Below are 12473 nucleotides of genomic sequence, written 5' to 3' on the forward strand. Positions count from 1 at the left end.
TTTAACTTTTTGAAGATGGGTTCGCAGATAATGATGAGTTTCGATATGAATCGACTTATGTATTGCACCTTGCCTAGGAATCCTCTAACTTCTTTTTCTGTTTGAGGTTACGGCATTTCAATTAGAGCTTTGATATTGGAAGGGTCTATTTCTATACCTCGTTGACTAACAACGTATCCCAGGAGTTTGCCAGATGTTACTCCGAATGCGCATTTCTGAGGGTTGAGCCTCATGTTGCACTTCCGTAGCCTTGAGAAGAATTTGCGAAGGTTTGCAATGTGTCCCTCTCTTTCCTTGGACTTGACAATCATGTCATCTACGTATACCTCAACTTCTTTATGCATCATGTCATGTAAGAGCGTAGTTGCGGTGCGTTGGTATGTAGCTCCGGCGTTGATTAACCCAAATAGCATAACCGTGTAGCAATAGGTTCCCCATTGAGTGACAAAGGCGGTCTTATGCATGTCTTCTAAGCCCATCTTGATCTGGTTATATCCTGCGGTATCTATCCATGAAGGATAGCAATGCGTGATCCGCCATATTATCCACTAATATGTCGATATGCGGTAGAGGAAAATCATCCTTAGGACTTGCTTTGTTTAAGTCTCTAAAGTCAACACAAACACGGATTCTCCCATTCTTTTTGGGTACGGGTACTATGTTAGCTACCAGTCTGAGTACTCGGAAACTTTTATGAACCCGGCTTTGAATTGTTTATCGACTTCTTCTTTGATCTTGAGAGCCCATTCTGTCCTCAATCGACGAAGCTTCTATTTCACGGGTTTGAAACCTGGTTTGATTGGGATTCTATGCTCTGCGATGTCCCTGTCGATCCCTGGCATATCTTTGTAGGACCAAGCAAAAACGTCTTTGAACTCGTGTAGGAGGTCTATGAAATCGGCCCTTTTGGTGGGGCTCAAGGTTGTCCCTATCCTAAGTTCTTGGGGTTCTAGTTCAGTTCTTACGTTGATGGGTTCAGTATTTTCTATCACTGGTCCCCCTTCCCCCTCTTGTAATATTTCTTTGGCTATGTAGGGAGGTATCTCGATTGAGTCTAGGTCTAGGTCATCCTCATCATCATCGTAAACAGAATTGCATTCAAGATAACACGAAGAGTAAGCAAAACCTGATTTATTCATATTAAGATTTGAGAAAAGTTGAAACAAAGAAGCCATCTGATCTGTAGTCAGTGGCGGTAAGGGGACAGCGGTTGGGACATTTCCCGAACTACTGTTGCTATTTGACACTAAGCTAGGAGAAACGAGGGGAGTGGGGATGACGACAGAAGGAGATTCTCTAGGAACTTCTCTAGACTCCGACTCTGACTCCGACTCTGACTCTGACTCGAATTCATTGTCTTCTGGTTCTTCTTTGAACATCTCTCCTTCTCTAGTGGTGAGCTTGAAGAGTCTTCCTTGATTGTTTGTCCACTTGATCGATTTTCTCCATCCTTTCTGCTGATTGGTGTTGGTTTATGTGATTAACGCGGTAGGGTTGAAGTGATCGTCTTAAAGTATTATGGTAATGATCTCATCTTACGCGGCTCTAACAAATCGATCTTCCCCAAATAGTAGACTCACAGCTTGTTCGTCTAAGCAAGGTGCTTGACGAGTTTTAACGGTAGGAACCGTTTCTGGAGGAATAAAGTAGCAATCGTGAAAGATCTCAATTCCAGCTAGCTTCTTTTCGAGATAGTGCCAAGGCTCAGGAAATCCTTGGAAGATATCTTGACTTCCTTCCCTAACGAAGTATCCATTTAGGGTAGGGAGGTAGGGTCGCATTTGGATTCCTACGTTCTTACGGTTTTGAACTTGAGCGAGCATCTCGAGAACTTCCTCTTTAGTGGGTTTGTATCCTAGTCCAAGGGGTATTCTTTGTGAGTTTCCCTCTTTGTAGGGTGCAAAGGTGTTTCTTCGGATAGCATTCAAAGGCATTCCCGGGAAGTATCCCTGGGTTTTGAGTATGTGGTTGACCACTAAGTTAGAGTAGGGATTGAAGTATAAGGGTGCCAACTCACTTTCTATGACATTTATGATATGGAAGCCCCCAAGTTCATGTACTGGATCCGTAAGGACTTGATTACTTGACTTTCTTTCGATTACTGCCTTGATGGGTGACGAAGTGATCGTCACCACCTTACCATTTAGTGGGATTTATATTTTCTAGTGGAGCGTAGATGTTACCGCTTTGGAAGCGTGAATCCAGGGTCTTCCCAGAAGTATGTTAAAGGATGCCTCAATATCCACTATTTGAAAGTTGACCTTTCGCTAAATCGGCCCTGTGGCTATGGTTAGGTTAACAAGTCCTACTACCTTTCGTCGTGTACCATCATATGCGCGAACACCTTGATTGGTAGGGGTCCAATCCGACTCTTTCATGCCTAGTTTGTATGCCGTTTTCAAGGGTATGACATTGACTGCGGAGCCATCATCTACCAGAGTCATTGGCACATTCTTCTTCAAGCAAATGACAGTGATATAAAGAGTCAAGTTGTGACTAGCACCAAAGGGTGGCAAGTCTTCATCCGAGAAAGTAATAGGATTACTTAGCTTTGGTGATTCTTGGAAGACCAAGTTGACCACGTCGTCGGGTGTAGAGTTATATGCCACATTTAGTTTGGCCAAGGCTTGCAGTAAAGCTTGGCGATGTGGGAATGAGCTTGACACTAGTTGCCAGACTGAAAGATCAGCCTTTGTCTTCTATAGTTGCTTTAGCAAATGGTCGGTAGAGCCTTCATCATTATCATTTGGTATGACCGCATTGGTTGGATCATTTTCTATGAGACCATTTTGAGAAGTGTTTTGGTATGGGCGCCCCGAGCGAGTAAGGTGGTCCATATCTTGATCTTCACAGTTTTGGATTATCTCCTCACTGACCTTGACTAAGTAGTGTTCAGTGAGATACTCGTCTTCATCATCATCGGCCCATATTCCATTGACAGTAACAAGTTCCCTCATTCTCATGATTTCAGCCTCTAATTGGATAATTTGGTCGACTAGTTCATCGACCATGGCTACTACTTCTTTCATTGTGGTGTTTTGAGAGAAGATTAGTGGTGCACGTTCTTTAGGTGTGGCGTTGGGATCACGTAGGGTTGCCACTGCACTCTCTAGTTCCATAACTTGCCTATTCACACTCTTTGCCCATGTAATGAAATCAGTGATGGTTGGAGAAATGGTGGAGTAGTTCCCTTCATTTTCTATTGCATGAATTTCATTTTCGACTGGAGAAATGAGGTGTGAACAATCTATGGTAGATTTCTCACTTGTAATCACTAGAATTCCAAGAGGATTCCGAGTGTTATTAGGCTTACCTCCAGGTGGTATTGGTAGGCGACCGTATTCAATCATATCTTGAAGTACATTTTTCAGTTTGTAGCATTTTTCTGTGTCATGTCCTTTACCTCTATGGTATTCGCAGTACAAATTCTCATCCCAGAACTTGGATTTCTTTTCTGGTTCGGGTGTAGGGCCTATGGGTTGAAGTTTACCCAGCTTCATCAACCTTTTCAGAGCGTTGGAGTATGTGTCCCCTAGATTTGTGAATTTCCTTGGAGGGGTACTCTTCTTAGATGGTTCGAGAAGGTTAACTTCATCAGTTTTGTTAGTAGAGCTGTAAGAACGACTTGTTGAGCCTTGATATCCACGACCTATCGTTTTGGACAAGAGCCCTTTACGGATGTCATCTTCGATCCTTGTCCCTAGTACGGTTAAATCTTTGAAGGACTTGATGTTTTGATACCTCAAATGATTTGCATAGATGGGCTTTAGGTTGTCTACGAATTTCGCCACGAGGGTAGCTTCATCCGGACGTTCAACAAGTTGAGTACTAGTCTTCCTCCACCGACGTAGGAAGTCGATGAAACCTTCTTTGTCATTTTGGATAAGAACCTATAAAGTGCGCATGTTGACTTGGATTTCAGCATTATCCGCATATTGTTTAGCAAACTCGATTGCGGCATTATCCCAGGTGGCGATTTTCTTGTGCTCTAGTGAATAGAACCATTGCTTTGGGATGGTGTCAAGAGATGAAGGAAAGATCCTTAAGAACATCTCGGGTTTAATGCCTTTGATAGACATGTAATCCTTGAAGGCACGGATATGGTTTAAAGGGTTTTCATGCCCCTTGATCTTAGGGATATCCGTCATGCTGAAGTTGGTTGGCAACTTGGAACTCACAGCTTCATATTTGCGATTGTTCTCCCTATAAATGTCATCCCCTTTGAGATACATCAATTGTTCCTCCAAGTATTGGAGTCGTTTCTCAGCTGCAGTCATACCCATGGGAGGATTTTCGTCCCCGAAGTTGTTCACAAATTCGTCAGACACTTCACTTTCTCGAGGAGGCATCCTTGTTTCCACGGCATATATTCGACCCTCAATGGTGTCAAGGCGATCATACACTTGGTCTTGAGTGACTTGGAGACGAGCTAGCGCGGCTAGGATTTGATCATTACCATTCTGGAGTTGGTTGAAGTTCGCGTCGCTTATTTCAGGCATCTTGGAAACTGGATAAGAGATCGACGATGAATCAAAACACGATCGACCATTCTAGCACACTTACTCGAAAATAAATGTTTTGACTCGTGAAATGGGAGTGTGCCACTTGTGTCAAGTGAGTTTTGAGGAAATGACAAAGTTTGAAAAATGTTGGTCCTAGTCAACTTTAGTGTAGTTGTAGGAGTGGACTCGAAGTGAGGTTTTGAAATGGGTTTTAAGGCCCGGATTTTGACTCGACAATTGGACAGAGTTTCGACTGATTTTGCGCTAATATTAGGCCCAAGTTTCGAAAATTTTACATTTTGAAGAAGGATTTTGATTTTACAAAAAAAAATTGTCATGGTTTGTTTTAGAAATGGTGATCACGTATGGTACAAACAATATACAAGCATTTTAACGAGATGCTGATTGCATTTAAATGGGTTTTGTTTTAAAGGGTGGGTTGCCATACTGAACAATCAAACCCGAAGTCTGTGGAGAGGCTCGTACCAAACAGGAGTAAGGCCGATTCCTAGTCCATTTCCTCAAGTAGTGAAAGTCCTTGATACAAACAAGAGTAAGTACCATGGTATGGATGACGTCAATCGCTATCCATCCTTAGGCCCAAATAAGAATTAGGACCGTTTAGACGGGACGATTGGTCGAATTGGTTGGGTTGGGCCTAAGAAGGCCGAATGAAACGATCTAGGAAGACCGAGTTATGGAAACCGATAATTGTCTTGTACAAACTATTCCCTAACCTTGTTCAAGTTTCACCCTTTTGGCTACACGTAAGTGTATTATTCCCCAGCGGAGTCGCCAAACTGTGGACACGGGCCCACGGGGGCGCTTGGGAAACAAGCGTTTGCATTTGTGGAGTCGCCACCAATTTATTGTGAAAAATTGGAAACCGTTCGAATACCACGTGTCATGTCAAGACACAAAGTAGTGACATGAACACTAAGAACTCGTTACCCTTAGCATTCTATGTCTAGAATAACTCTCGTGGATGCCAATGAACATGGATGTTCACACAGATCTGGAGTAAGGGGTGAGGGTACGTATTAGGAAGCTCTTTTGATCGAACACCTAATCCCGCCCGCCTCGATAGCGGCCTCTACTAATGATTAGGGAAATTGTCTATACTCGATATATTGTCGATTATATGCATGCAATGCAACATCCATTAGATTAATCCTAGCATGTGAGAATTAATACTAAGTCGGTAGACACGTAATTTAGTCATACAATTGGGTCGAATTGGGATTTAGGTTCAATTACATGTGAAGGTATACAAGCAAACGATAGAAGAAATACAATAAATACAATAAAGAAAATTACAATAATTACATCAAATTAAATAATTTATGTCGAAAATACCTTTAAAACGGATAATTAGAGAAAGAACAAACAAATAAATTAACGAACTGAAATTAGGGTGATAATACGAATAATAGTTAATTAATCCGTAACTAATAAACTAGGTCAAGGCAAAACGAGAGTTCAGAGACAGAAATCAACCAGGAACAGGCGCAGCAGAGCTGCGTCCCTTGGAATAGGCGCAACAGTTACTGCGTCTGTTCCTTGGCTCAATTCTGGCTGTGATGCCGGAATTGCAAGTCGTTCATATTCGTTGGTGAATTTAGTGCTTGATTATGAATAACTGACTCGGATGAAAGTGATTAACAGGTTATTTACATGTGATTAATGGTCATAAAAACAATAAACATGAATGAAACCGATTAAGATGAATTATATACAAGATTAACGGATTATTAACAAATTAAACAAACTAAATTAATTAATTAGGTTAAACAGATTATTAGTGATGAATTAACAATGGATATGATGAATAACAGATGCAACTATGTCAAAGATCAAATTCCAGAGACTCAATATTAATGAATCGAATCTCTAAACCCCGGATTGACTTTAATGACGAAAACCCGCAAATATTGGTTATAAGGGACTTAAGTCGAATTGATTAACAATGGATTATGAATAATATATTATATGTTAGAATTATTATGCTATTATGTCAAAGAACCGAAGAACAAACGAATTAAAAGAAACGAATTGACAAAAGACGAAGGAAGAAGAAAGGAAGCAGGAACTGCGGCAGCCTCACGAAGAGGCGCAGCAGGTGCTGCGTCCCTTCGAAGAGGCGCGGCAGGTGCTGCGTCCCTTCGAAGAGGCGCGGCAGGTGCTGCGTCCCTTCGAAGAGGCGCAGCAGGTGCTGCGTCCCTTCGAAGAGGCGCAGCAGTTACTGCGTCCTTTCTCGACGGTCATCTTCTGGTAATTCGTTGAAAAAAGGGTTTAAAGCAAGGGTTTACAAATCGGTTTTAGAAATACTTTCGACATAAACCTTACATTATGATTACAAAAGTAAAGAACAATAAATAAATAGGGATTATACACCCTCAGACGTACATGTTTGACGAAACGAGATGACCTAAGTTAACGTTTAGTGATGCTCGACTCAAATGTAGACGAAAGTGCCCTCGTAAGAGGAAAAACGAACAAAGTTGATTAAAGTTAATTATGGTGGAGTTGGTCAAATTGGTCGGTCATGCAAAACGAGGCTGGTACTCAGAAGGATCCGAGCTTACGTGGTCGAAAGTTCAAGCACGTAGACGTCAAAAAGTAAGAACGTGGTCTAGAATGCAAAGGAGAAGAGAAGGGCTGACACTCGCGTGAGAAATATGTGAGACCGAAGGTCTCTATTTATGCTAATCACGTGGAGGAAATTATGGTTTTCGGAGAAAATTTGGAAGCGAATCTCGAAAATATATGAAAAGATACGAAAAATACGCAGATAAGGACTTGGGAAGAGGCGCAGCAGGCACTGCGTCTCTTGGAAGAGGCGCATCACTTACTGCGTCCTTTCCCAAGTGGTTTCCTCCTGCGGAAGAAAGATTTCCGTGTTTTGGTTATGGAATAACGGATTAATCTTGTTTTCCATAATATTTTGTGTGAATATTACGGTAAATTATTTGCCAAAGATTAAAAGATTGTAAAATATGGAATAGAAATATCCGGAACATTCCAGAACATTCTGACTCGGTTTTAGAAAATGAAGACGGTTTTTTGACCTGGACTCCAAATGTACTCTAATTACTACCAAAACGACCGTATCGGCACGTAGATGACAATTAAGAGGTAGACATAAGTGTTTGAGCGATCACTTGACGATAAAATTACGAACTGTCACAAATCGTTCCGCATACCAAACATGCGGCCCAATCATCACCGGGTGGTTTGCGGGAGGTGTAGAAATGAGGTATCTACAAGTGATTACATAAATATAAACAAATGAATAAGGTGAACTATAAAAATTACAAGTAGACTACCATATATGTCATCTATGTTATGCTACTCGACTCCGAGTCCAAGGAGCGGCCTAAATCCCGATCACGTCAACAAGCAAAACCTGTACTCAACCTGCTCCCCCATATGATCGAAAATATCATATGGATCGACACAGGCCACCCCGGAAATAGGTGACAATTACAAATACACACAAACGTCATTTCAATAAATGAATACAGTGTGACTCAACTCAAAGTCTGTGAGTATGCAACATGACTAAAACATGAATGAGATTATATCAAACAACAACCACTTAGGTACCAGGATACTCTCAAACGTACCCACAACCACCACGGTAGCGGGACATGCCCAGACATACCGACAACCACACTAGTACCGGGACACGCCCAGACATACCAACAACCACAAATAGGTACCGGGACAAGCCCAGACGTACCGGGTCCGGAAGCTAACCGGATCCTCTGCCATACGCCGTGTCTCAACCACACGAGTCACTCCGAAACTCAAGTCATTAACGTGAACATCCCTCTTGGAGTGGGAAGCTCCAAGAGGCGACTCAAGCGTAAGATGGTCTCCCAACTGTCTTACGTCTCCTCAATAACCAATTAACACCACCATTGATCTCCAACTCAACACAACAATGACCATACATAGAAAATGCAACACAACTCCAATTATATGACTCATCACGAACTCAAATCCCAACATATCATAGATAAAACTTCCTCAAATACCAGCATGTTATCCCAATCGACTCATACATAAAAATAATGATGCAAGACACATAAATATGAAGACAAAAATATTGTAACCGAGTAGGATAAATCTACCTTTTAGAATTCTTGAAAAGCAACTCTAATCCCACATGATTCCGTCTCGCAAGACCGTCTTAATCCTATAGAAATCATGTAATACTATCGTAAATACATCCTACACTAATATAAACTACAAACTCCTTATTATTACCCACTAATTACCCATATTACATATACTAATTACTAATTAATTACCCAACACAAAACCCCCAAAAGTTAGGGTTTAAACTAATTAAAGAAGGGTATATCTTAACTTACAAATGTTGAGGGAGGAAGGAAAAGGATGAACAATCTATGAAAGTAAGCTTAAATCCCATGTAAGAGTGTTTGTGAGGATTTTAGAGAGAAGGGAGAACATTTGGAGTGAGAAGGAAGAAGATAATATGAATGAGGATAAGAGGATAAGATTTCCTTATCCCGTGTTCTGATTTAGCACCACATGATCGAGTGGCGAGTCCACTCGGTCGAGTGTCACTCACTCTATCGAGTGCTGAGTCCACTCGGTCGAGTGCAACACAGTTCTCAGCGAAGACCAGTTTTCGTAAAACAGTCATATCTCACTTGTTTCTTGGTCATTTTGGGTGTGTGACCTACCGTTGGAATCGTAAGAGAATAAGAAATCACCTACAATTAGAATCACATAAATACCATCTCTATATCTCAAGTTATGATAGTTTTAAGACGACCCTTCTATAGGCGGATATTATAACAACTCCACTAAGTCTAGTATAGGTTATACTCAGTCTACTCTATAGTCATACTTTACTCCCGAGTAGACTCATCAAACCCGAGTGTCCTCTCACGCATCCTAAGGTTCCTTTGCGGGTCTCAAAATATTCAGGTATTACATCACTCCCCAATTTCGGTACATGTTTCTGAAGATAAGAAAGTTGTCAGGAGATTTAGTTTTCTAAACAGTTGGATAGATCACCCTGATTATATCCAAACAGTTCAGAAAGCCTGGAAGTCGGATAAACCCAGTTACCCAACATTTAGATTTTTTGACAAGCTCAAAAATGTTAAACATGCTTTGACTCTTCTTCATAAGAAACATTTTAGTAATATTTCAATAAGAGCTAAGGAAGCTAAGAAGAAGTTGTTGATTTCCCAGCAAAGACTCAATCTGGATCCTTATTCAGAGGAATGCACTAAAGAAGAAAAATTTTGGATGAAGGAGTACTGCAAGTTTAAAAAAGTAGAACTCAATTTTTTTCAACAAAGAGCTAAGATTAAGCATATTCAGTCTTTTGACAGTAATACTAAATTCTTTTTTGCAAAGATCTCTGAAAGGTACCACCAACAAGTAATATGGGCTATTAAATACAAGGATGGTGTTCGGCATCATGGAATTGATAATTTAGCATTGGCTTTTGAAGATTATTACAAGAATTTATTGGGTCAGGAAGTTGGTGTCTCTGGTTTAGATGAGGCCTTCCCGGCTCATGGTAGTTGTGTTTTCTGAGGAGGATAAAGTTTCTTTGGTCCATGGTATTTCTAAAGAGGAGATTAAGAGGGCAGTAGTCCAGGAACTAATTGTTTTTCAGCTGGTTTTTCTAAATCAACCCGACAATCATTGAAAAAGATTTTTGTAAAGCAGTGCTATGTTTCTTTCAATCAGGCAACATGGCAAAGCAAGCCAATTCTACTCTCTCCTTAATCCCTATGAAACCTATTGCTAGCAATGTAATGGTTTATAAACCAATTTTTAGTTGAACAGTTTTCTATAAAACTGTAAGTAAAATTCTATCCTAGCAAATAGGTTGCAGACTGTCCTTACCTATCTTATAGGGGATGAGCAAGTTGTTTTTTTCAAAGGACGAAGTATATTTGAGAATATTTTCCTTTCTCAGTCACTTTTGAAGGGTTACAATAGGAAGGGTATCTCTCCTAGATGTCTAATAAAGGTGGATATTGAGAAAGCCCTTTGATTCCTTGCAATGGAATTTTGTTGTCAACATGCTTAGAGTTTTTGGTTTTCCCCTTCAGTTTATCAGTTGGGTCAAAGGTTGTATAACTAGTCCCTGATTTTCTTTGAAAATAAATGGGATAGTCTCTGGGTTCTTTCAAGGGAAGAGTGGGATTAGAAAAGAGGATCCCTTGTCTCCCTATCTCTTTGTGCTAATTATGGAGGTCCTTTCAAGATATCTTAGGATTTTGTGTTCCAAAAAGCAAGTATCTTACCATCTTAAGTGCAGCGAAGTTAACCTCACCCACTTGATATTTGCAGATGACTTGATGATATTTACTAGAGGGAATGTTCTTTCCATAAGAGCAGTCAAAGAAACTTTGCTAGAATTTGCAAGAATTTCAGATTTAAGGGCTAATGTTGAGAAGACTAGCATTTACTTTGGAGGTGTTTCTCCTGTAGTAATCAGTGCTATTAAGCAGGAAACTTGGTATTCTGAAGGAAGCTTCCCTTTCAGATATCTAGGCCTCCCTCTTAATACTTCTAGGCTCATAGAAAATATGTTTGATTCTCTTATTACCAAGATTCAGTACTCCATTCAACACTGGACTTCAAGTTTGCTGTCTTATGCTGGTAAAGCTCAATTGATTAATACAGTGGTATTTGGTTTATAAAATTATTGGTGCTCAAGTGTCATCCTGCCACTAGGAGTGGTAAAGTTTATAAATAGGCTTTGTAAAAAAAAATTGGGGGATCACTGCTGGTAGTAGAAAATTGGTGTTCAAAAGTTGGAAAACCATTTATGCCCTTAGGACAAGGGTGGATTTAATATCAAAGAGCTGGTGAGTTGGAATAGATCTCTTCCAATGCAATGGGTTTGGAAATTGTCCAACTCCCAAGATAGTCTTTGGACACAGTGGCATAAAGAATACATTCTAAAGCAAGAGGATATTTGGACAATAATAGTCAAAGACCATTTTTCTGCAAGGCTTAAAGGAATAATTGCAGAAAGGGATGGGTTCATAGCTCAGGTTGGATTCATTCAGTCTGTAGCAAGTGTAATACCCGTCCTTTTAGAGACCCGCTGACCGACGTTGACTGACCTGAGACACCTATCTAAACCTTCGGAAACCTTACGAGTTAAACCTTGTAATGTTGTGAGCCTTTGAGTGCGTGTTACTCGATCTAGCGGACGCTAATCGATCGAGTAGTTTGGGCACTCGATCGAGTAGAGGCCACTCGATCAAGTAAGTGGGTTACTCGATCGACTTACGTGAGTTCAGCGGGGAATTATTAATCGTAAAATCGTGAAACCTAAATCATTTCTCCACCTTTCTTCCTAAACCTAGATGCCGCCATTTCACTTCTCCTTCACCATGGCTCATCTCCTTGGGGCCTTTGAGAGTGGTTACACCATAGGGATGGGATGTTTGAGTCGGGTAGCGGTCTTGACGCCGGATTGCTTTGTATAGGTACGTTGTCATCATCATCATCGTCTCCCTTCGTTTCAGTTATGTTTAAGGTAGTAGTAATATATGTTTATGCTGGTTGTTATAGGTGGTTATGGTGGTTGCTTGTTATCATATGGTCGTGCGCGGAATCGTTGTGGTTCTCTAACGGTAGGTTTTCCTACTCAATACTGTTGGCTGTCTAGTGTGTCGTTTGTATTGTATAGTGGGTTTTAGTATTGGTGATGGTGGTGCTGTGGATTGGTTGTGATTGGACATTGTGATTGTTTTTCTGTGTTTCTCGAGGTGCGTCCTCTGCTGAGTGGAGTCACTTGCGGGAGTGGCTTCACGCCCTTGATTCGCCCTCTGTGGAACCCGCCATAGAAGGGGATGTGCACATTAAGGAACATGGGTTATCACTCGGATAAGATGAGCGGGGCTTAGGTGGGAACGGCTGCGGTCCCCCACTGGCGGGGTGGATTACTGGTTGGGATTA

At 41.0% G+C, this 12473-nt stretch overlaps 1 protein-coding gene across 1 annotated transcript in view; it reads left to right on the forward strand.

The window, feature by feature from the left end:
• Positions 1-12261, forward strand: part of LOC141655359 (uncharacterized) — a 77569-nt gene extending 65308 nt beyond the window's left edge. The window contains exons 2-5 of the mRNA XM_074462445.1: positions 9505-10068; positions 10851-11188; positions 11342-11587; positions 12205-12261. Of these exons, the coding sequence (XP_074318546.1) occupies positions 9505-10068; positions 10851-11188; positions 11342-11587; positions 12205-12261 (1205 nt within the window). The remainder of the gene's footprint in view (positions 1-9504; positions 10069-10850; positions 11189-11341; positions 11588-12204) is intronic.
• The last annotated feature ends 212 nt before the right edge of the window (positions 12262-12473 follow it).

This window comes from Silene latifolia, chromosome 1 (genome assembly GCF_048544455.1).
Source record: "Silene latifolia isolate original U9 population chromosome 1, ASM4854445v1, whole genome shotgun sequence".
NCBI lineage: Eukaryota > Viridiplantae > Streptophyta > Magnoliopsida > Caryophyllales > Caryophyllaceae > Silene > Silene latifolia.